General features: G+C 44.4%; 1 protein-coding gene across 3 annotated transcripts in view; it reads left to right on the top strand.

Moving 5' to 3' along the window:
- The window catches only part of ARHGEF12 (Rho guanine nucleotide exchange factor 12), a 104,116-nt gene extending 82,916 nt beyond the window's left edge, over positions 1–21,200 (top strand). For all 3 annotated transcript variants that reach the window (XM_073320749.2, XM_073320752.2, XM_073320750.2), the window contains 10 exons: positions 1,541–1,616; positions 1,989–2,156; positions 2,735–2,822; positions 4,856–4,945; positions 5,085–5,164; positions 5,713–5,934; positions 10,368–10,850; positions 14,784–15,094; positions 15,919–15,991; positions 16,798–21,200. In XM_073320749.2, coding sequence (XP_073176850.1) covers positions 1,541–1,616; positions 1,989–2,156; positions 2,735–2,822; positions 4,856–4,945; positions 5,085–5,164; positions 5,713–5,934; positions 10,368–10,850; positions 14,784–15,094; positions 15,919–15,991; positions 16,798–16,808 — 1,602 coding nt within the window. In that variant the 3' untranslated portion in view covers positions 16,809–21,200. The remainder of the gene's footprint in view (positions 1–1,540; positions 1,617–1,988; positions 2,157–2,734; positions 2,823–4,855; positions 4,946–5,084; positions 5,165–5,712; positions 5,935–10,367; positions 10,851–14,783; positions 15,095–15,918; positions 15,992–16,797) is intronic.
- Positions 21,201–22,686: the final 1,486 nt, after the last annotated feature.

Below are 22,686 nucleotides of genomic sequence, written 5' to 3'. Positions count from 1 at the left end.
TACCTCTACTAGCTTGCCTGCAGATCTGTCAGGAGCCCTGACATGAATGAATAACTCAATGACGTTATAAAGTCCAGCAGATCTTCAAAACAATTCATTCTTCAGAGAGCGTGCTGTAGGCATTCTTAACTTACAGTCCACGTTTTGAAGCACTAATGAAGTAAAATATAAATTTCCAAACATTTGTTGATGAAATACTGCTGGAAACAATCATTGTCATGATGATGCCTCAGAACTTCATTTAAAAGAAAATCCTCCCCCGAAAATTTCTAAGGTAGTGTAAGGCTGTACGCATAAATCCCTAGCCCAAACAAAACCTAATTAGAACATTCTAGCTTGAAGATACTTACGTGGCAAAGTCTCAAGTTTTTACTTTCATGCTGTATCTAATTTTCAGAACTGTAGGCCACAGGATCCAACCCAACTTTACATATAGACTTAAACTGTCCCCTCTACTAAAAATCCTATACATCCACCCACTACTTAGAGGCTAAATTCAGTCATCAAGTACCCTGGATTTTGCTGGTGACCACAGCCTCTCCCCTATTATCCTTTACCTAGACTACCCAGGAGCTTTCACTTGTCCCACTTATCCGGAACGCCATTCACCTTCCCAACGCCCTCTTGCCACAGGCAGGAGATCCCAGGTTATCACATTCACCAAGGGCACTGGAACCTGTGTAAAAGTGGGGGGCCCCACCGTTGCTGGGACTGGGGACCATGCACCCCACTCTTTAACAAAGGCATAGTTTAGGGGAAGGGGCAGTGTACCACCACCTGCCCCTCTTCTCCCCCCACCGCCCCCCAACTGCAAGCCTCAGGCAGGTGTGGAGCAGAGCTGGCTGGGGCTGCATTTTAAGGATGGAGAGCTGATAACAGTGATAAGTTCCCCTGCTGTGTAGCACTGCTCCGCACCTGCCCGAGGCTTGCCATTTGTGGGGGCGGGGGAGGCATGCTGACCCCTCAAAATATGCCCATGTTAAAAAGTAGGAGGGGGCATGGCCTTCTGGCTCCCTGGTTCCAATGCCTGCACATAAAGCTTCCATTCCCTCCCCCTTTACAGGCTTGACATCCACCTGTCCCTAGCCCTGTCCTTTCACAATCGGGAAAACAGACGTTTCTTTCAGAGGTCAAAAAGAAAAGAAGTACTACTGGCACCTTAGAGACTAACCAATTTATTTGAGCATAAAAAGTGAGTCCACTGAATGCATCCGATGAAGTGAGCTGTAGCTCACGAAATGCTCAAATAAATTGGTTAGTCTCTAAGGTGCCACAAGTCCTCTTTTTTTTTTGCGAATACAGACTAACACGGCTGCTATGCTGAAACCTTTCAGAGGTCAGTGAATGCTGAAGAGTGAAACAACCCACAGGGTCTAGGTTCACACAAATACAACAGATTCTAAATCTCATTTTACCTGCCTTTGGATTCAGCTACTGGTCTCCTGACAGGAGTGCCTTTACCTTGACTTCCAAAGTTCTCATGCAGGGAACCCCCTATAAAAGCTACTTTTTTTTTTCCCCTTCTCCCCCATATTGACAGAACTTGGATTTAACCAAGAGGAAGATGATTCACGAAGGACCTCTGACCTGGAAGGTTAATCGGGACAAGACTATTGGTGAGCCTTATCCCACCAGCTGACTTAAACTTGGGTTTGTGACCAAGGTGGAGAAAAGATGTGGCATAGCTGTGATTCCCAATTATGAGTTGTCCTGCTGCCTGTATGAATGCAGGCCTGCTCCTGAAGCGGATTCAGTTATTCTTGTCAAATCTGAAATGTGTCCGAGTAACATTAGGATCATGTTGGGGCCCCATCTGCTGTGGTTCTGATGAGAGATTTTCAAGCTTCGCTTAGGCTGGCATAGCCTCTGCATATAATAGAAAATACAGCCCTTTTTTTTTTTTTTTTTTTTTTCTTCTATGTGCCATGAGGTGTGATGTGAGGGAGTGACTCATTAACCCATTCCAGGCCTGTTTTTGCCCTTTACAGATCTCTACACGCTGCTCTTGGAGGATATTCTAGTGCTGTTGCAAAAGCAAGACGATAAACTGGTGCTGAGGTGTCACAATAAGATTCTGGCATCCACTTCTGACAGCAAACACACATTCAGTCCTGTTATCAAGCTGAACACTGTGCTGGTTCGCCAGGTGGCGACAGGTCAGTGCAACCAATGGGCAACACTTAGAGTAATCTGAATGCAAAGGGAAGGCCATTTGAGGAAGGAGGTTTTGTCTAGGAGTTGGAGCAGGACACTGGGAGTCGCGACTCCTGGATTTAATTCTCGGCTGCACTTTTGATTTGTGGTGTTACCTTGAATGAGCCATTTAACCTGCCTACACCTGTTACCCCTCTGTAAAATGGGGTAGTGTCTTTACGGAGGTGGTGTGAGCTCTAGTTAATGTTTGTAAAGTAAAGCACTGTGAGATCCCCTGAGGAAAAAGGGCTTTAGAAGGGCCAGGTGACTGAGGAAGAGGGGGAAATTTAAAGTGGCGTGAGGAGCAATAACTATTTATTTTTTGTCAGGTCTGGAAGCCAGAGTTCCATTTGTGTTAGTGAATTAAACTTCTTTGTATTTATGTAGTTTGCCTGCTGGTTTGTTTCACAAAATCTTCCTGCAGTACACCTTTATTGGGTAATAAAAACATCTGAGTATCTGCCTGGTTTCAGTGAATTTGGGATACAATTGTTCAGGACAAAGCATCCGATTAAATTACTCTCCTCTTGTGTCTCTCCAGATAACAAAGCTTTCTTCGTCATCTCCATGTCCGAAAACGGCGCCCAGATTTATGAATTGGTGGCACAGACAGTTTCTGAAAAGACTGTGTAAGTGATGGGCTCAGTCACCTCTGCTATGGTGGAGAGAGGACTCTTACGCCCCACTGCCTGAGTAGAGGTTTCACTCTAGAGGGGCTTGTGAATGATCTTGAGCTCAGCTCACACACAGAGCTAATGTCCAAAACTCTCACTTGTCACCCCGTCGGGAATTTTCCTTAATTCTTAAAAAGAACAACAATTACTCTTTGCCAGCTCAGGCTGTTTCTAGAGATTTTCCCAGTTATGTCTCGTCTCTCACTCCTAGCCCTTCTCTTGCCTTACAAGTGCTGCTTGCTTCTTTTTTTAAATCTTTGTGAGTTGGGGCTAATGAGACCCACGCGGTTTAACTGTCAGGTGAACCAATGACCAAGACCTGCATCTCTATGCAGAGTCGTAGAACCTGCCATCTGTCTTGGGTACCCTCAGGACTCTAGGACATGTTAGAGTGGCAGGAAACTCACAAGCGCTATAATTTATGAATTCCAGTCCCTGTCTGAACTGTTCTTCATTCTGCCTTTGATAGGAGTGCTTTGCCTCTGGACTGTGAACACCTTAAGTTGTGGATTTGTTTGTATGGTACTTTGTACCTATTGCACAGTGCCATGTGCATCAGCACTGTGTAATATAAAATGCATGGCAGTTGGAAAATCCAGGATTGCTAGCTTTGGTACAAAGGTGGTGATACAAACTGCTCGCGTGCATGAAAGTTTGGAACTAGCTGCATCAATAACATTCTGGTACCCCCATATTATGTCTTGTAACCATTGTAGTTCAGGAAAATACTGTCCTGGGAGACTTGATGGCTTCTTAGTGGTTGGTAATGAGATTATGTGCCTTCTGTTGCTATGTTAGGGATTTGAAACTGACCCCTCATCTCCAGTAAGCAAAACTTGCCATACAATGGCAGAGTGGCCTGCGTTATGTGAGATTAGTTAGTGGATCTCACCCGAGGTCATTGTGGACAGGTGTTGCAACATGCGAACTACCAGCAGTTTTGACAGTAACTGTCCACTGTTGTTGTCCGTTTCTGCACAGAGGCCAGAGGATAGACTGAGCCATGGGGTGAACTCACCCGGGCCCCCTAGAGAAAATCCATGCAGAACTGGGTTTATAAATGGTGCAAGTAGAGAGGTAGTTTTCACTGCTGCTGTCTGTGCTGTACTTGCTCTTTGGCAATAGAGAGAAAATTTAGGTTCCCAGGATTGTCAGTCTGGCATCTCTTAACGAGCACTGCAATTCCCTTTAAAGGTAAAACATTAATTAGAAATTTTAAATGTTCAATACGGACAAAGAAATTTGTTGGCCCTTCCTTCAAGTGAGGTGCAATTAGGATAACAAAGACTTCTTCAGCATCACCAAGCTTTTGTTCATTGAGTTGGCATCTCGAATAGAATATTAAACTCTGAAGTGCAGAAATTAGAGTTGCCTTTCAGGAATGTCTGAGTGTTCAATGCATTTTCAGTTAGTCTGGAGACAAAGCGCGCTTCTAGGGTTATATTCATAGAACTGGTTTTGTTCCAATAGAAATCCTGTAGAAGCGAACCACATCCAGACTGCAGAAATCCCTCCCCCAAATGTTCTTACTGTGTTTTGTTACCTTGAGAACTTTATGGAAAAGAATAAAAATCTCTTTTCTGATGCTCTGTGTAAAATGACAAAATCCCAGGCACTCGCCATCCACTGTGGAATAGGTTAGCTTCAGGCATTGCATACAATGTTCTACTTCTGGCTTCATTTTTTGTTGTTGGATTGAATCTCCCACTTTTGCATCTGTATGGTTTCTGCTGAGCTTGTTGCATTCGTTTGTCAGGGCTGGAGCATCTGCCTTGTATCTGGTGAGGTCACCATCTTTAACCTGTGGAATTCAACTCCTTGTCACAAGATGTTGAGGCAAAACAATGTAGCAGGATTTAAATAAAATAGAAATGTCTATTCCTTTAAGACTATCCACAGTTAGATTAGCTAGGTTAAAAAACATTACATGAGATATCATCGTTTTATGCTTCAAGTGTCTCGTGTCTCTCATTTTTGGCCTCTCGCAGATGGCAGGACCTGATCGCTCGGATGGCAGGGACAGTAAAAGTCGAGGCATCTAAAAGGCCGATTCCATTACCACAATCAGGACCTGGCGAGTAAGTAAAAATCACCTTCAGCTTTGGTTTTCCAGTGGCCTTTGTCCATTCCTGGGATCTCCAAAGCGTTGATGATGCTGTTAGAGTGGTAGAAATGCATGGGATTCACAGAATTTGGTCCCTTTTCCCCTTCCTGCAGCGAGGAGCGTGAGGAAGAGGAGCAGCAGAAGCTGAAAGACGAACAGCATGATATCCCTGTCAGTGGTATGCAGAGTCCAGGTAACTGCATAAGTCGGTGTGCTGGATGCAGTATGAGAGTGCTGGGCTTTTTCTTCCACATTATAGGGATCTTTCTGCTGCAGTGAAAGTTGGTGGGGGGGGTTGTTTTTGTTTTTGGGCTCAGAAAAGCCTTCACTAGAAGACCCGTGGGAGAGTGAAACCTGGTCCGTTGAAGTGGTGGTGGAATCTCCTTCCTTAGAAGTTTTTAAGGTCAGGCTTGACAAAGCCCTGGCTGGGATGATTTAATTGGGGATTGGTCCTGCTTTTGAGCAGGGGGTTGGACTAGATGACCTCCTGAGGTCCCTTCCAACCCTGATATTCTATGATTCTATGAAGTATACCTGCTAGTCTTTCCCAGCTATCCTTAAATTGCAGGGAAAGGAGATTCTGCAGAGTTTCAACTAATTAAAAATAATAGCCCATGCTACAGATATGCATCCTCAAATTGTCCTTGTGAAAGAGAGTGCCATGTGGTTTAGTTTTCACCCTATGGGTAGTTCAGAATATGTAGTGGGACTTCTAACTTGATTGTCTCTTCTGTTGGCTAGATAAAGATTTGGGACTTGAGTCTCCCTTGATGCTGAAGGCTCAGTCTCCTTCAGCAATCATGGCTGAGAAGTCGGAGGTGGTAGATCTTCTTGTGACTGAAAGACATTTTGAGAAAGAGCAACGGGCAGAACTGACTCTCAAAGAACCCTCTGGGCACTATGGACCAGCGATCCCTTTCCAGATCTCAGAAGAGCGGTGGGCACTGGATGCATTAAGAAACTGTAAGTATCTATGATGCTATGGACAGAAGTGGCCCTGGTGAGTCTTGATTTGGATCTGGGAATTTTCAGGGCGACAATTTGATCCCATGGGTTAAAACCGTATTTTCTGTCTGTTCGTATTAGAAGTTCTTATGTTCCCATCTGGGCTGCAAGGTAGAGTGGGCTAGAAATCAGGAATTCCTGAGAGCCACCATCTGCAATATAACTGAAGCTTTCTCTGAGCATGTCCTCCTCTGCCTTGGTGTGCCCATCTATCAGACTGGAATAATAATACTGATTTACAAAAAGAAAAGGAGTACTTGTGGCACCTTAGAGACTAACCAATTTATTTGAGCATAAGCTTTCGTGAGAGCTTATGCTCAAATATATTGGTTAGTCTCTAAGGTACCACAAGTCCTCCTTTCCTTTTTGCACATACAGACTAACACGGCTGTTACTCTGAATACTGATTTATGAGGAGTTCTTCATTCTTGTCCATGAAGTTCTTTGGGGAGATGGAGTAACACTGCAGTGCTTTATGCAGGATATGCGAAGTATTATTGTTTCAGACGCACAGAATTTTTAATACAACATACAATTAACCAGTGGGACTCATTGCCACAAGGTATTATCGAGGCCACCATTTTCAAGCAGTATTCAGAAAGGGATTGTATATTGATTTGGATAACAAGAACACCTAGAGTTATTTAATTAGTAAGGTTTGGGGGGGGGGGAGAGTGTGGAAGTCCTCTAGAACCTTATGCCTTAAGCTGTAAACCAACTTCTAGCTGAGGAATTTAGGAAGAACTTCCCCTATGGGCAGGTTATTCCATATTTTATCACTTGAAGATGTCTTGCACCTTCCTCTGAGAATCATAGAATATCAGGGTTGGAAGGGACCTCAGGAGGTCATGTAGTCCATCCCCCTGCTCAAAGCAGGACCGATCCCCCAATTAAATCATCCCAGCCAGGGCTTTGTCAAGCCTGACCTTAAAAATATCTAAGGAAGGAGATTCCACCACCTCCCTAGGTAACGCATTCCAGTGTTTCACCACCCTCCTAGTGAAAAAGTTTTTCCAAATATCCAACCTAAATCTCCCCCACTGCAACTTGAAACCATTACTCCTTGTTCTGTCACCTGCTACCACTGAGAACAGTCTAGAGCCATCCTCTTTGGAACCCCCTTTCAGGTAGTTGAAAGCAGCTATCAAATCCCCCCTCATTCTTCTCTTCCGTAGACCAAACATCCCCAGTTCCCTCCGCCTCTCCGCATAAGTCATGTGTTCCAGTCCCCTAATCATTTTTGTTGCCCTCCACTGGACTCATTCCAATTTTTCCACATCCTTCTTGTAGTGTGGGGTCCAAAACTGGACACAGTACTCCAGATGAGGCCTCACCAATGTCAAATAGAGGGGAACGATCACGTCCCTTGATCTGCTGGCAATGCCCCTACTTGTACACCCCAAAATGCCATTGGCCTTCTTGGCAACAAGGGCACACTGTTGACTCCTATCCAGCTTCTTGTCCACTGTAATCCCTGGGTCCTTTTCTGCAGAACTGCTGCCGAGCCATTTGGTCCCTAGTCTGTAACGGTGCATTGGATTCTTCCATCCTAAGTGCACGACTCTACACTTATCCTTGTTGAACCTCTTCAGATTTCTTTTGGTCCAATCCTCTAATTTGTCTAGGTCCCTCTGTATCCTATCCCTACCTCTCCTCCCAGTTTAGTGTCATTTGCAAACTTGCTGAGGGTGCAATCCACCCCATCCTCCAGATCATTTATGAAGATATTGAACAAAACCGGCCCGAGGACCGACCCTTGGGGCACTCCACTTGATACCGGCTGCCAACTAGACATGGAGCCATTGATCACTACCCGTTGAGCCCGACAATCTAGCCAGCTTTCTATCCACCTTATAGTCCATTCATCCAGCCCATACTTCTTCAACTTGCTGGCAAGAATACTGTGGGAGACGGTGTCAAAAGCTTTGCTAAAGTCAAGGAACAACACGTCCACCGCTTTCCCCTCATCCACAGAGCCAGTTAGCTCGTCATAGAAAGCAATTAGATTAATCAGGCATGACTTGCCCTTGGTGAATCCATGCTGACTGTTCCTGATCATTTTCCTCTCCTCTAAGTGCTTCAGAATTGATTCCTTGAGGACCTGCTCCATGACTTTTCCAGGGACTGAGGTGAGGCTGACTGGCCTGTAGTTCCCAGGATCCTACTTCTTCCCTTTTTTAAAGATTGGCACTACATTAGCCTTTTTCCAGTCGTCCGGGACTTCGCCCGATCGCCATGAGTTTTCAAAGATAATGGCCAATGGCTCTGCAATCACATCCGCCAACTCCTTTAGCACTCTCGGAAGCAACGCATCTGGCCCCATGGTCTTGTGCACGTCCAGGTTTTCTAAATAGTTCTGAATTACTTCTTTCTCCACAGAGGACTGGTCACCTCCTCCCCATGCTGTGCTGCCCAGTGCAGTAGTCTGGGACTTGTTCGTGAAGACAGAGGCAAAAAAAGCATTGAGTACATTAGCTTTTTCCACATCCTCTGTCACTAGGTTGCCTCCCTTATTCAGTAAGGGGCCCACATTTTCCTTGACTTTCTTCTTGTTGCTAACATACCTGAAGAAACCCTTCTTGTTACTCTTAATGTCTTTTGCTAGCTGCAACTCCAGGTGTGATTTGGCCTTCCTGATTTCACTCCTGCATGCCCGAGCAATATTTTTATACCCATCCCTAGTTGTTTGTCCAGTCTTCCACTTCTTGTAAGCTTCTTTTTTGTATTTAACATCAGCAAGGATTTCACTGTTAAGCCAAGCTGGTCGCCTGCCATATTTACTATTCTTTCTACACATTGGAATGGTTTGTCCCTGTACCTCAATAAGGATTCTTTAAAATACAGCCAGCTCTCCTGGACTCCTTTCCCCCTCATGTTGTTCTCCCAGGGGATCTTGCCCATCAGTTCCCGGAGGGAGTCAGTCTGCTTTTCTGAAATCCAGGGTCTGCATTCTGCTGCTTTCCTTTCTTCCTTGTGTCAGGATCCTGAACTTGATCATCTCATGGTCACTGCCTCCCAGATTCCCATCCACTTTTGCTTCCCCTACTAATTCTTCCCGGTTTGTGAGCAGCAGGTCAAGAAGAGCTCCGCCCCTGGTTGGTTCCTCCAGCACTTGCACCAGTCTGATATTGTCCTGTGTCAGAGACAGGACTACCCAGACCACTGATCTGATCCAGTATGGTCATTACTTTGTTCCTAAATATGATCTCCGAGCTGTCGTCTTGATGTTCAGGTGACACACAAACATGCTTCCCTAGTAACTCTGAGATAGATGTGGTGCCTCTAAATAAAACTGAACTGTGCTACTGGGAGTGGTCTATATCACTTCTTTATTGGCCCTCTTAGCTCAAGGTATACACATGGTTTGACTGAGTTCCTTGCCTCATCCCTCTCCACAGGTCTCTTCAGTCTAACAGGTTATCCTGGGTCTTTTGATCCATATTTATATCAGATTTTTACAGAATTCAAAGCATTGTTCTAGGGCTGGGGGCTTTCAAGTATTTCTAGTGCTTGGGCTCTTAGATTGTTAATGGAAGCTCATTTGGGCGGGGGGGGGTTATCTCACATCAGTGACCTAAGGTCTGTCCTGACAGCTAAGATTTAGTGAGAAGCCCTCTAGCAATAGTAATGGGTCACTTCATGTTTCTGCAAGTACCTTCCATTCAACTGAGTGGCTGCTTTGTTTTAGGAACTGATAGCATTTCTCAAAATGTGGGTGTTATGCGAATGGGAAGTTATAGCTACATGAAGCACTTGGATAGCATTATACCTGTTTGTTCTTAAGTGTTGTGGTTTGAGTAAGAACTAAAGCATCATAGGACAAAGACCAAATAAGAATCTCCCATATAATATAGAGATTCTGAATGTTTGTGTGAACTTGCAGAACTAGAAGGTTATGCCATGGAAAGGTCATTTCCCTTGAATCTGCAGCAGGATCTTTGCTTCAACCTGTGATGTTAATGTTCTGATAACTTGAACATTCCCAATACACCTTTAGCCTCAGCATTACTGGCATTATATAGCAGTTGGGACTGGAGGTCAGGGGATTTGGGTTCTCCTCATGATTTCCACTGACTTGCTGGATGATTTAGCTAAGCTACTAACCAGTCTGTGCCTTAGTTTCCCCATTGTTGAACTGGGGATAATACTACGGTACTTATTCACCTTTGTGAAATGATTTGAGATCCTGTGATATAAGGCACAAAGTAGTATAACAGTGCTCCCACCAATTCTGTGTACTTCTCTCCCCGCCTTGGCAACTGTAACCGTGAGAGAGCTGGTCATAGAGTGAACTCTTTCAGAAAGAGGCATCATAACATCCATTTCATTGAGTGTACAGCGGAGACAGCTTATACAGTTCAGTGAAGGTTCTGTGTTTCCTTTCCTTTCAGTGGGCTTGCTGAAGCAGTTGTTGGTGCAGCAGCTGGGCATGCCTGAGAAGGGGACCCTTGAAGACTGGCGATGTTTTCCCAGGTATAGGGCCATTTCCCGGGGGGCCCAGGCAGAGAGTGGGATCCAGCATGGACTACGGCATTCTGGTGACAAGATGCAGCAGCCTGGAACAGACCAGAGGCCTCCCGGAACAGGAACTAGTGAATCCGCAGCTTGTTATGGTCTCTGGACTTCAACCGAGTTTCCAGCTCCACTGGATGCTGTGCAGCTGGGGTCTAGAGACACCAGGTCTAGTAACAATTTAGTAATGGATCATGTGAGCATGAACCTGGAGACCCCTACCCCGGAGCTGGAAGGGGTGGGTGCTGATGACAGCGGAGAGCACTTCTTTGATGCTCGTGAGGCCCACAGCGATGAGAGTCCATTGGAAGGTGAAGTAATGGAGAGGAAGGAGGATGAGGAGGTGCACTTACGGATCTCAGGTGAGCATATCCCACTTTAAGTTACGGCCAGTCCAGCTCAAATGCCAGAGACTTGATTGTGTTCAGAGACCAGAAATGAATAGGAAATATGTGATTTTTAAAAAAGCACAATTATGCTTTCCTGGTAGAATCTCCCTCGCTGACTCAGTACAGGACACTTAAACGTAGCTCTTCTGGTTTTTAGAAGTCCTTTTAGCATTGGATGTATCAAAATAGCTAGTGCTCTACACTTCAAAAGTGATGTACAGACATGAACTAAATGATTACCTCAACACCCTAAAGGGTGGCTAATTAAGAGAGACTGAGATACTGCTAAGTTAATAGCTTATCGTAGGCTACAGCTGAAGAAATTGAGAATTCCTGGGTCTTGCCCATGTGCATCAAAAGGGAGAGTGTTCCATTACAGTCTGCATACAGCATCCAAGGACCTCTCCAAAGCTGTATCCTCCCAGTCTCCCACTTTAGACTCCCATCAAGTGGTGGTGCATAACTCCTCTCCCAAAAGTCTGGCAACATATCCTTGTTTCCCATTATCAACCCTCTGTCTCTCTCCAGAACACTGTGGGGACTTGACTGCATGCCCAAACTTCCAAAATAACCTTCTCCTTGGATGTATCGCTTCCTGAACTGTTTTTCCGCCATACACCCAAAGTTCTGACTCTGCTACATTCTGCCCTGCAACTGGGGATGTAATTTGTAATCTAGCTAACGCTCTACACGTACAAGTGAGGGTGCCGGCGTCAGTGTAGGCTAGCAAAGTGTGTATGTACCCAGGGGGTTAGGCTGCCTTGTACAGCTCTTGCCTGAAGCCCATGCCGCTGTGTCTTCACTGCTGTTTGTAGTGAGTTAGCTTAAAGTTATCACAGGAACGTCTACGCAAGCTGCAGATTACACCCCTGGTTGTATAGAAATAACCTATGAGGCATGATTATATGTACACAGAGATCCTTCTGGATCACCTACAGAAATCATCTGTGGACTAGAATGTCTCATTATCTGTGTCTCCTGTTGATGCATACAAATATGGAGACACAACATTTTGTTTCCAAAGTAACATAGGGATGATGGTTTGGTGCTCTACAAGGAGTCTCAACAATGCAACATATACAGTGTTGTCGCTTTAAATGTGTGATCCCTGGGGATAACTGTGTGGGGGGATTTTACAGTTGTGTGAGATGTGCCACTCTACGGCCACTGGTTTGGTTTCTCTTGAGCTTCAAAAAGGAACTTTCTCCAGTTTGGGCTTTGCTTGGTAATAGTCTCCACAGACGACCTGTCGCCAGGTCTGAAGCTCTTAAAAGCTTTTCTTGTTTACATATCAATATATAAAGTAATGGTTTCCTGAACGGCAGCTCAAAACAGATCTTTTTTTAGCCATGCAGAGAGGACGTATGCGCTTGGGCCTCGCTAGAATGGTAGTCAAAGGTGGCAGCTGCACGGGCTTTCCTGGAGCTTTTCAGGGGCTCTGATGGATGGCCCTGTGATCCTGCTGTGCAAATGAAGTAGTGGTGCTGCCCTGAATGGATGAAGATGCTGTTAATTTGTCATGTGCATGTTGCAGTGCAAGCAGCTGTCAGACTTGGAACACCTTATCCATAACTGCTTCATTTAAAAAATTGGACTTTGTGTGATAAACTTGTTTCTGACTGTCTGAATGATGCCATCCAGTTATAAATTGAAAATCATATTCCCTTCTTTTCTGTGGTGTTAAAACACTTTAAATTATTAAAAGTGATCCAACATCTTCAAAAATCTAATTTTTTTTTTTCACTTGTACTGTTTGCTTAACTAAGCAGGGACTTTGAAACTAGATTGACCTATTCTGGTCAATTTCTGCTTCTGGTTTTCATAGCTGCAACACTGCAGAGAAATTAAGGACAAAATTCCAGTGGCACATGCAAATCGTGAAAATAGTTAAGATCATAAGATTGGTCATATTGGATCAAACCAATGGCCCATCTAGCCCAGTAGCCTGGCTTCCAGCAGCAGCCGGAGCCAGATGCTTCAGAAGAAGTGAACAGAACAGGGCAATTTATCAAGTGATCCATCCCCTGTTGTCCAGTCCCAGCTTCTAGCAGCCAGATGTTTAGGGACACTGGAGCATGCATCCCTGTATTCCTGACTATCTTGGCTAATAGCCATTGATGGACCTATCCTCCATGAACTTCTGATTCTTTTTTGAACCAAGTTATACTTTTGACCTTTTAACAGCATCCCCTGGCAACGAGTTCCACAAGTTGACTGTGTTTTGTGTGAAGAAGGACTTCTCTCTGTTTGTTTAAATCTGCTGCCTCTGAATTTCATTGGATGACTGACCCTTGGTTTGTGTGTGATGTGAAGGGGTAAATAACACGTCCGTACTCACTTTCTCCCCACCAGTCATGATTTTCTAGACCTCGATCATACCCCCTTCAGTCATCTTTTCCAAGCTGAACTATCCTAGGCTTTTAAATCTCTCCTCCTGTGGAAGCTGTTTCACACCCCAATCTTTTTGTTGCCCTTGTCTGTATCTTTTCCAATTCTAATAGATCTTTTTTGAGATGGGGCACCCAGAACTGCATGCAGTATTCAAGGTGTGGGCGTACCATGGGTTTATATCATGGCATTATGATATTTACTGTCTTATTATCTATCCCTTTCCGAATGGTTCCTACACACTCTCTCTCAGCTTTTTTGACTGCTAATGCATATTGAACAGATGTTTTCAGAGAACTATCCACAATGGCTCCATGATCTCTTGAGTGGTAACAACAGCTAATTTAAACTTCATCATTTTGTATGGACAGTTGAGATTATACTTCCTAGTGTGCATTACTTAATGTGTATCTGTGTTGAATTTCATCTGTCATTTTGTTGGCCAGTCACCCAGTTTTGTGAGATCCCTTTGTAACTCTTCGCAGTCAGCCTTGGATTTAACTATCTTGAATAATTTTGTATCATCTTTAAACTTTGCCACCTCACTGCTTACCCCTTTTTCTGAATCATTGATGAATATGTTGAACAGCACAGGTCCCAGTATAGATCCTTGGTGGACCCTGCTATTTACCTCTCACCATTGTGAAAACTGACCACTTATTCCTGCCCTTTGTTTCCTATCTTTTAACCAGTTACTTGTCCATGAGAGAACCTTCCCTCTAATCCCATGGCTCCTTACTTTGCTAAAGAGCCTTGGTGAGGGATCTTATCAAAGGCTTTCTGAAAGTCCAAGCACACTATATCCAGTGGATCAATGTTTGTTGATCCCCTTAAAAATTCAGATTGGTGTGGCATGATTTCCCTTTACAAAAGGTGTTGACTCTTCCCCAGGACATTGTGTTCATTTGTGTCTGATTATTCTGTTCTTTTACTATAGTTTCAACCAATGTGCCTGATGCTGAAGTCGGGCTTACTGGCTTGTAATTGCCACAGTCAACTCTGGAGCCTTTTTAAAAAATTGATGTCCCGTTATGTCTATTAATAATACTGCCTACTTTATAGAACCTTTTATTAACAATCTAAATTTGAGTGTAACCTAGCAGAAAATATCTCTGAAACTGAATAGTGAAGGCCAGTTAAACACCCAGCAGTATGATTGCTGGCGAGCATGGATTCCATTGTTGTATTTAGTAGCATGCATATGAATATTCTGAAGATACCTTCTTATGAGAGAAACACAGAACAAGAGATAGAAAAACCCTATTGGGTTATCTAATGCTATGGTTCTCAAACAGACCCTACGTACACCTCTAGTGTTCCCCGTTCAGAACCAGTCTAGTCCAAACCAGTTCAGGGCTGGGCTCTGATGCTTTATCTAGTCTGTTTTAAAACATGACAAGAGATGAAGCTTTCATCGCTTACCTTTTTTAAAGCCCAATTAAATTGTGTCTCTAGTTCAGTGACCCTTGGCGATTTTGGTGACCTGGTGGTGCTAGTACAAAGCTGTTCTCTTAACAGGAAATTATTTGATCCTTGATGGGTATGGAACCGTGCAGGAGAGCTCTACAGATGAGGACGTGTCCTCCCTAGTTCTACAGTGCGCTGCGGGCCGCTCCTCTTTGGACTCAGCACACCAGCAGCTGATTTCCCCACGAGATGCCCAGTCTGATGAAGGGAGCTCCCCGTTTGCCGAGGAATTCATGGCCTCGCGCTGGGGGCCAGCGGACGAATTGTGCTCCGATGCACCAAGCCCCCACTTCTCCGTAGAGTCGCGTGTCCAAATGATGCAGTACATTCAGAAGATAGAGGCTGACCTTGAACACTTAAAGGTACAACACATTTTTATTTGAATTAAGATTTCACCTTCACTGTTTTTAATTTGGGGGAAGAATGCAAACCAGGAAAAGTACAGGGTTGTGAATACAGGTGCTTGTGTGATAAGAGCCGAGTGTGTATATGTATCCTTGGATGATCTCTAGTGAAGGGACAGGAGAAACCAGGAGCTCTATCTAAATATGGGCATATGTTAAATATATGTAGTTGCAGACAATTTGGAGATGCAGACAGTTCTCCAAAGTTATGAGAAGTGGAAATTAATTTTGTGGGTGTTAGAATAAGGCTGCAAAAATGGGGAGCGGGGAGGTGGACCCATCGCCTGGGGAATATGAATAACTGACCTGAAAATGCTTACCCAGTTATCACTTCTTGATGCTAATGTAAAAACAGAGTCAAAACCTCCTTTGTGCCAATAGTAAGTATTTAAAACCCACTAATTTCCAAGTCACTTTCCCTGCATTCTGGGGATTCTCTGTCCCATCTGAAGGGTTATTCTTAGTCCTCACAGCCAGAGCGTCCAAAGAAATGGGGCCTGTAGTACTGTTCATTGAGACGTGCCAGCTCATTGTGGCAATAGCAGACTGCCTTGCTTAGTTCTAATGTAACCAAGATCCAAAAGGAGTAAAGAATTGCATAGACTTTTCCCTGATGGAGGAACTTCTCACCGTGCTAGTGATGGTTTGAGAACTGGCGATGGAATGTGTTTAGTGATGTGTAATTACAATTCGATCAGCTCCACTAAAATGTTTCAAGAGAAGAGCTCTCTAGAGGTTCATTAGGAACAGAAATAAAGGGCCACATGGGTTTTGTCTTTCAGGAAGTTGAGGAAAATTACACCACTCTCCTTCGCCAAAGGCTGGCTGGCTCAGCCCCCACAGATGAGCATTCAGGTATGTGAACAGCACCTCATCCCTTCTCCCAGTGGCTCTTTCTAAATGGTAATGTATGTTAAAATATCGTTGAATTCTGGCACCAAGGACAATGAACAAAGCCGGTTATTAATCTTTCAAACAAAAGCCTTGAGAGATGTCATTATGGCTTCAGCCTTTTGGAAGCTGCTGGTTTCACATCATCATAAATCTGCTGATCATGTATTGCCCTCTCTGAGGATGTGTGAAGTTGGAGGCATCTCTCTCCCCCACTTTCCTTTTCCCCACTGCAAGCCCATGAATAAGGTGTTGGGCTTGTCTTTCAAAGGGGTTTGGATTAATTTAGGGACTGAAGTCAGATGAGTTACGGCTATTAGGATGGGCTGGGATGGTATCCCTAGCCTCTGTTTGCCAGAAGCTGGGAGTGGACGACAGTGGATGGATCACTTGGTGATTACCTGTTCTGTTCATTTCCTCTGAAGCACCTGGTATTGGCCATGGTCGGAAGACAGGATACTGGGCAAGATGGACCTTTGCTCTGACCCAGTATGGCCATTCTTGTGAGTTAGATTGTAAGAGCCCGCTTACTTTTGTGTGTAAAGCCCCATGCACACCATTGACACTGCATAAAGGAGCCATCACAGCTCCCTTTAAATTTGGTTTGAGCAGATCCCTGTGATGCCTGCAGATGTGTTCTCCAAGTCAACTGTGGCACATAAGTTATCCCTGCAGACAGTTCTGTCTGAACTGGCTGTGTGTTTTGAAGGGTTGGTGATGCTTACTTCTCTTGTGGCCTGTTTTTCCCCTTGCATCTCTTTCCTTTTCAGACAAAAGTTAGTCACGTTTTCTGGAAGTGGCTGAAAATTGGATGAGAGCATCAGCCTCACATCAGCGCCTACTAGCTTTCATGCGGACTCTGAGACAAGAGCGTTCTGTCTGTGGACCATCCAAGTGCTAACCATGCTCTAGCAGAGTGGGGATGGGGTGCTTTCTCTGTGGGGCATCTGCACTAGATTGTCAGTGGGGGAGTCTCTTCCATTCTCTCCTCCTCCTCCTCCTCTTGCTACCGGAAATTTTTGTTTTTGATTCAGAACAACAACAAAAATAACCAAACCAAATGTACAGAGCTTTGGGTGTAGGATATAAAAATGTATTTAGACATTTAAAAAATCAATGTATTTATTTGACTTCATTCCATGTATCAAAAGCACATTTTAATTTTTTTATTTGCTTTTGTTTTAATTGGGTAGTGACAGTTCTAGCCCTTGAAATCTAGTGCACTCTGGATCCCACTGCTCCAGAAGCAAAGTTCAGATCTGAGAAGGGGGGGAGGGGTGTATTTTGTGTCTTGATTTCACTGGATTGGACTCCAAGCTCCCTGCTGGCAACCCAACTGCCGCACGCAGAGTTATTTGCAAAGGTGTTCTGATGACCTTTGGTGGGAACGGGCTACATTCAACAGCCTGTGGACTGGCTCCATTTGGAGCGAATGCCTGTTCTTCGTAGCTCATGTGCAATGAGAATTCTCCATGCACTAAATAGCCAGGCACTTGAAATTAGCAAACCATTTTTCCCCTTGGTGGTCTCCTTCATTGACTGGGGGATCGGACAGGGAGAGGAGAAAGTTGGGTTTAATTTTTTTTTCTTGACTTTATGTTGGCCTTGATAATTGTCTCCTATTTAAAGCGATAAACAATATTTGGAGCTCCAGCACTTGTGTAACTGTTCACCGGATCAAGCAGGAAAAAATGCAAACCTAGAAATGTGGGGCAGGTGGGGGTGTCTCACTAAATCACTACTGAATGAATGTTGGCTGCCATTTGAGTTAGCCACAGGTACTGCTGATTATAGGGCCAGTAAATGTTAGTACCTGGAGGTGTGTCTTGCTGAGTTTCATGGGGGGTGAGGGGTGTTTGTTTTTATTGGGGGTTTTTTGCTTTTGTTTTTTGCACTGATTGTACCAAAGTGCTCTCAGATTGGAACAGATAGGTGCATTGCAGAGAAGGCAGAACTGCTGGAACCAGACCCGATTCTCTAGCACTTCCCATAGGCCAGTTCCAACAGTTTTCTGTTGGACTTCATTCCAGACTGACCCTGCAAAATGCAAGCTGATAACAGAACTAGCACTGGACATCCAGACTGGTTATTGATAGTGCCTGCTCTGAAATTGGTACTAGGATGGGCACTACCTGCTATGGGACAGTTGGTTCAGGACGTTCTCTTAGCCTCTCAAACTTCTGGAATCACAAACTGCTCATTTAAAATATGCATGACGCATTCTTTCTGCACCGGGTACCCAAGGTTTAGACTATTTTGCCAACCGGAATTGACTAGTATGCCAAACCAGTCAATCGTCTTACCCTCTTAGAACCATTACAAGAAAGGTGTGCATTACTGCATGGACCATGACGTGTGGAGAATATCTTTGGTCAGTGGAAAGGTCATTCTCCCTGCTCCATTTTCCCTGTAGCTAATGACAGAGGATCAAAAGTGCTTTTCCACTCCTGTGAAGCAAAGTCCTTTTCCTTAAGAGAAACCTTATCCAGGTTATCAGTTGAACTGAGATGATTTTGGATCCACTTTATGAGTTGGGGCCATTGGAGAGCAGGGAGGATTCCCTTGCAGAAGCCAAGTGCATGGAGCACTTCACCAGCAGGATTCCCCAAGTTCCCAACGCAAGCCCAAATGTACCTTCTGGACTGGCAGTGGCATCTCACTGGTGCCAAGCTAGGGGCTCCTGTGTTACACCTGTATGAACATATGATCAGCATCAGATAAGAGCTTCCAGTGTCAGACAGGCAGGAGCTCAGCCCCAGCCATATGGTTCTGTTAGTTTTAAACATCTAGACTTGCTCTAATGAACCCAGAAATTAAACCGTTGTAACAAATGGTGCCTGACGCTGTGTGGAGTGTCCCTTTTACCCAGTCCTGCCCCAAAGATCTCTTGGTCCATGGCCAAGCTTAGTTTTTGATGCCATTTTCGTTTTAGAGCTACTGTTTCTTCCCCCCCAGCCTCTTCTCTTTATCAGCATGTGTCTCTTCCAGGGATGGATGAAAGAGTTGATTTTCCTGCTGCATGAATTGGAGCAGTTGCTATAGCCTTTATAACACATTTCCCGAGCTGTCCAAGCCGTGCTTGAGCGTAGACCCTTCCCTACTTTGGGCTGCATTTAATAAACAGAGTTGAGCCCCGTTGTCCAAATGCAGGGCTCTAGGAGAGCATCATGGCCAAGCTCTTGGCCATTATCACTCAAGGCCAAGTCCTGAGATCTCCAGCCTCCTTACTAGGTGCAGGAAGCCTAACGTTCGTGATGAGCAGCATGCTTCATAAGCAGCGGAGAGATAAGTGTGTAATGATGGCCTAGTGGGGAATGGTCTGCAGTTCCATGTCCTGGCTTGTCTGACTCCTCTGCCTTACGTGCGCTAGCATTTGGGGAGAAATCCCCCACCACTCTATTAGCGTCAGTGCAGCTCCACCAGAGGGGGTGGTGGTGGAAGGGCTCGTGAAGGTAGAGTGTAGAAATTGACCTTAGCGTGTCATCTAGACTTGAACTCAGGTTACCATCGCCGGAGCTGCAGGGGTGAGAGAGTTCCCCTAAAACGCTAACTTAGCCATAGCCTTTAGTCCAGCGGGAGGTGGGATGGGCTATTATCTCAGCAAGCTCTCCAGAGGTATAGGGGGAAATGTTGACTGTCCCATTCTCAGCTGTGGTAGTGGTGGTGACACTTGAATCTTCGGGATGATTTGGCTGATAGGAGTGGCATCGAAGAGATACTGGGGATCTTCTTGAGCTAGCAAAGAAAGGTACACTACGTAGACCCAGCTTTATGGGAAGTGAAATGACGTGCTGTGTTGTACTTGGTCCTACTTGTTTTTCCATATTGATCAATCTCATGTTAAGGGCATTATTCCTTGGTGAGGGATAAGGGATCCTTCATTTCCCCAGCACCGTGACCGAAATCACTGGGATTCCATTTCATTCCCTAGCACATCTACTGTATCGCAGACCCCAGGCATGGTTCATTTTGAAGTGGGGTGGGGGGCTGATGTTCAGATGCACTTTTCAGTTCTCATTTTTATTTTCTTCAGTAGCCATGGGTTATCCCTTCTGTAAATTCCAGTTTCCAGTCCAGAACAAGATGACCTGGCCTGTGATTGTACGTTCCCTTGTTCAGATTGGACAGCAGGGCACTGTGTTCTCTGACATGAGCCTGCCTTTTTCTAAATAAAAAGATGACCCAGGGTTTCTCATCTTGAGAGTGAGGAAAGGTTGCTACAATGCACCCTGCAGTCCCTTCTGAGAAGTGTGTTCATCTAGTGTTATGGGATCTAGTTCGTAGGGCTAGAAAGAATTGGGTTGTGTGTGTTTGTAACAGTGTCTTGTCCCACAAAAAGGGGAGTGATACAAATGGCAATGCTATTTAGGCCACATTTGCTCAGGTTTCTCTCTCTGGCTTTCTCTGTAGGGAGAGGAGATTAAAACATCCAAGGGGCAGGATCAGAAAGGAGGATCAGGTGTGAAAACCCAAGGGCCTGAGTAGCCTAGATACCCTCGTCCGCTTTTACACCACATCCCTCTGCCTAGTTTCAGTGTTTCCAATAGAAACACATCATCTATAAAATGTAGATACTCACTGACTCTTACAGAAACTGTGCCCCTTTGGCTAGAAAAGGTGTCTCAGTTACCTGTGTAGGTGATCCTTGATTAGAGTTTCAGTGCTGAGGGTAATTGGTATTGCCTTTGCTCCCTGGGCTCCCCCAAGAAATCCCTTTTCTTTTCCAGGTGCCAGCTGATCAGCAGATGTACTGCAAAAGGGATACTGCAGCCAACACTGGTTTTATTTTGAATTAAGTCTTTTGGAACTCTCTTCCTACTAGAATATTTTTGTTTTCTTTGTACACCATACAATCATGTACTCTTAACAGAGATTTACTTTAAAGAGAAGAAGGAAAAAAAATCTGGAAATATTCTTTAAAAAAAAAATACAAAAATATCTTTATTAATAATCTTGTATTTTTACTGATCATGTTTGAATGTCTAAGAAAAGACTCTATTGTTGTATGTTTGTAAAATAGCTCTTTTATGACTTAGCGGATAAGGTTGTATGTTTTGGGAATTAAATATTGGTCATTTTAAAAGTATTTCTGTTTTCAGGAGCTGGAAAATAGAAAATTTAAGCATTCAAATATCATTAAATAAGCTTAAAGGAACCAAGTCCTTAACTGGCTGCTTTTTGTTTGGGTTTTTTTTATTGCCTGGAGCTTGGCAGGACAGACTGTTCCAAAGAGAAAACTTGATGGACAGTGCAAGCTTTTATTTGGTACAAATAACCTATCGGAGTCCATTGATGCAATTGCTTGGGGAGTGGATTCTTTCTCACAGTTAACACTATTGTTCTTATTGATTAGTAGCTCTTCCCTGCAGAGCCCCCTGTTGGTATCTGTGACAGTTTAGCGATCCTGCTCCAACTAACCTATGCCTAGACGTGGTGTGCACCCTTGCCATCTGGAGAAGGGTATGCCACTGTTCTGGTAAGAGAGAATGCTTTCAAAGCCTGGTCATGCTAAGAAGTCTGATGTGGCACTCTAGTTCCAGACAGTCCTCCTCTCCCACTGAGCTGCCAGCATGTCTGCTCCATACAGGAAGTGTCCCCTGCTGGTTCCATAGAAATAAGTGTGAATTCCATAGAAAAGTGAATTACTTTCTTGTGTTCAGTGAGTTCGCCTTCACTCCTGACGCCTTCTTTATCTCACCTTCACCCTAAACTTGTAAGCAATACAGTGTAAGTAATATTTTCAGATACCAAAATCTCTCTCCTGCTAGATCCTGTCTCAGCATCTGCCATCAGTGCACTTCATTTTGTATGTCTTCTGCTGATGTCTGTGGTCAAAGATCCTTTATTACCATGGGCCTGATCCAAACGCCTTGGAAGTGTGTCAGAATCTTTCCATTGATTCCCCTGGGCTTTGAATCCCATTTCCATTGAATCCCCTGGGCTGTCTATGGTATCTGTAGCACACTCCTCACTCTGTAAATGTTCCACAATGCCAGCAAGATCGCTTGATTCTCTCCCCCTTTTCAGAGCATATGGTTAGATTGGGTTTGTTTGCTTGTGTCCCACTTTGCTCTCAAATAATCGGTTTGGTATAAATGCCCCATAGCTTTTACTAGCAACGCTTTCTTTTTTATTCTCCACACTTCCTAACCCTTAACACTTTTTTCACTTGACACTTAGTACCCCTGAACCCTCGACCCCATACAAGTACCCCCTGCTGATAGTGACGGATATTCCAACCCCACTCTGCATTTGTATGCCTTTTTATGGCTGGGTGGTCTGTACCCCACACAGTTCCTGATAAGACTTAAACGCCAACTTGTTGTTAAGTGACCTATTTCTGTTCGTTCCAGTGAATTCTAGTCTCTGAGCCTTTAAAATTGCCTGAAGCTTTAATGGAGTGAGTATAACATTTTTCTCAGTGTGTCTTGATAAAGCAATGGAGATGACAGAGAACAATCCTATATCCGGTGGGGATGGACAAGACAATCTAACAGGTCTTTCCATTCCATTCCATTGTCTATGATTCCCCTGAAAGGTTTTCTAGATACATGCTAGTGATTTTTTTTTTTAAATACTCCTGTTTGCAGTGTCCAATGAATGCTCAGGCTTTCCCTAAAACCTGTCATGGCACCCCTCCCTCCAATGTTGGTTACTCT

The sequence above is a fragment of the Lepidochelys kempii genome, chromosome 22 (genome assembly GCF_965140285.1).
Source record: "Lepidochelys kempii isolate rLepKem1 chromosome 22, rLepKem1.hap1, whole genome shotgun sequence".
NCBI lineage: Eukaryota > Metazoa > Chordata > Testudines > Cheloniidae > Lepidochelys > Lepidochelys kempii.
Note: the sequence above shows the minus strand (reverse complement) of the source record. Positions and strands in the feature narration are given on the sequence as shown.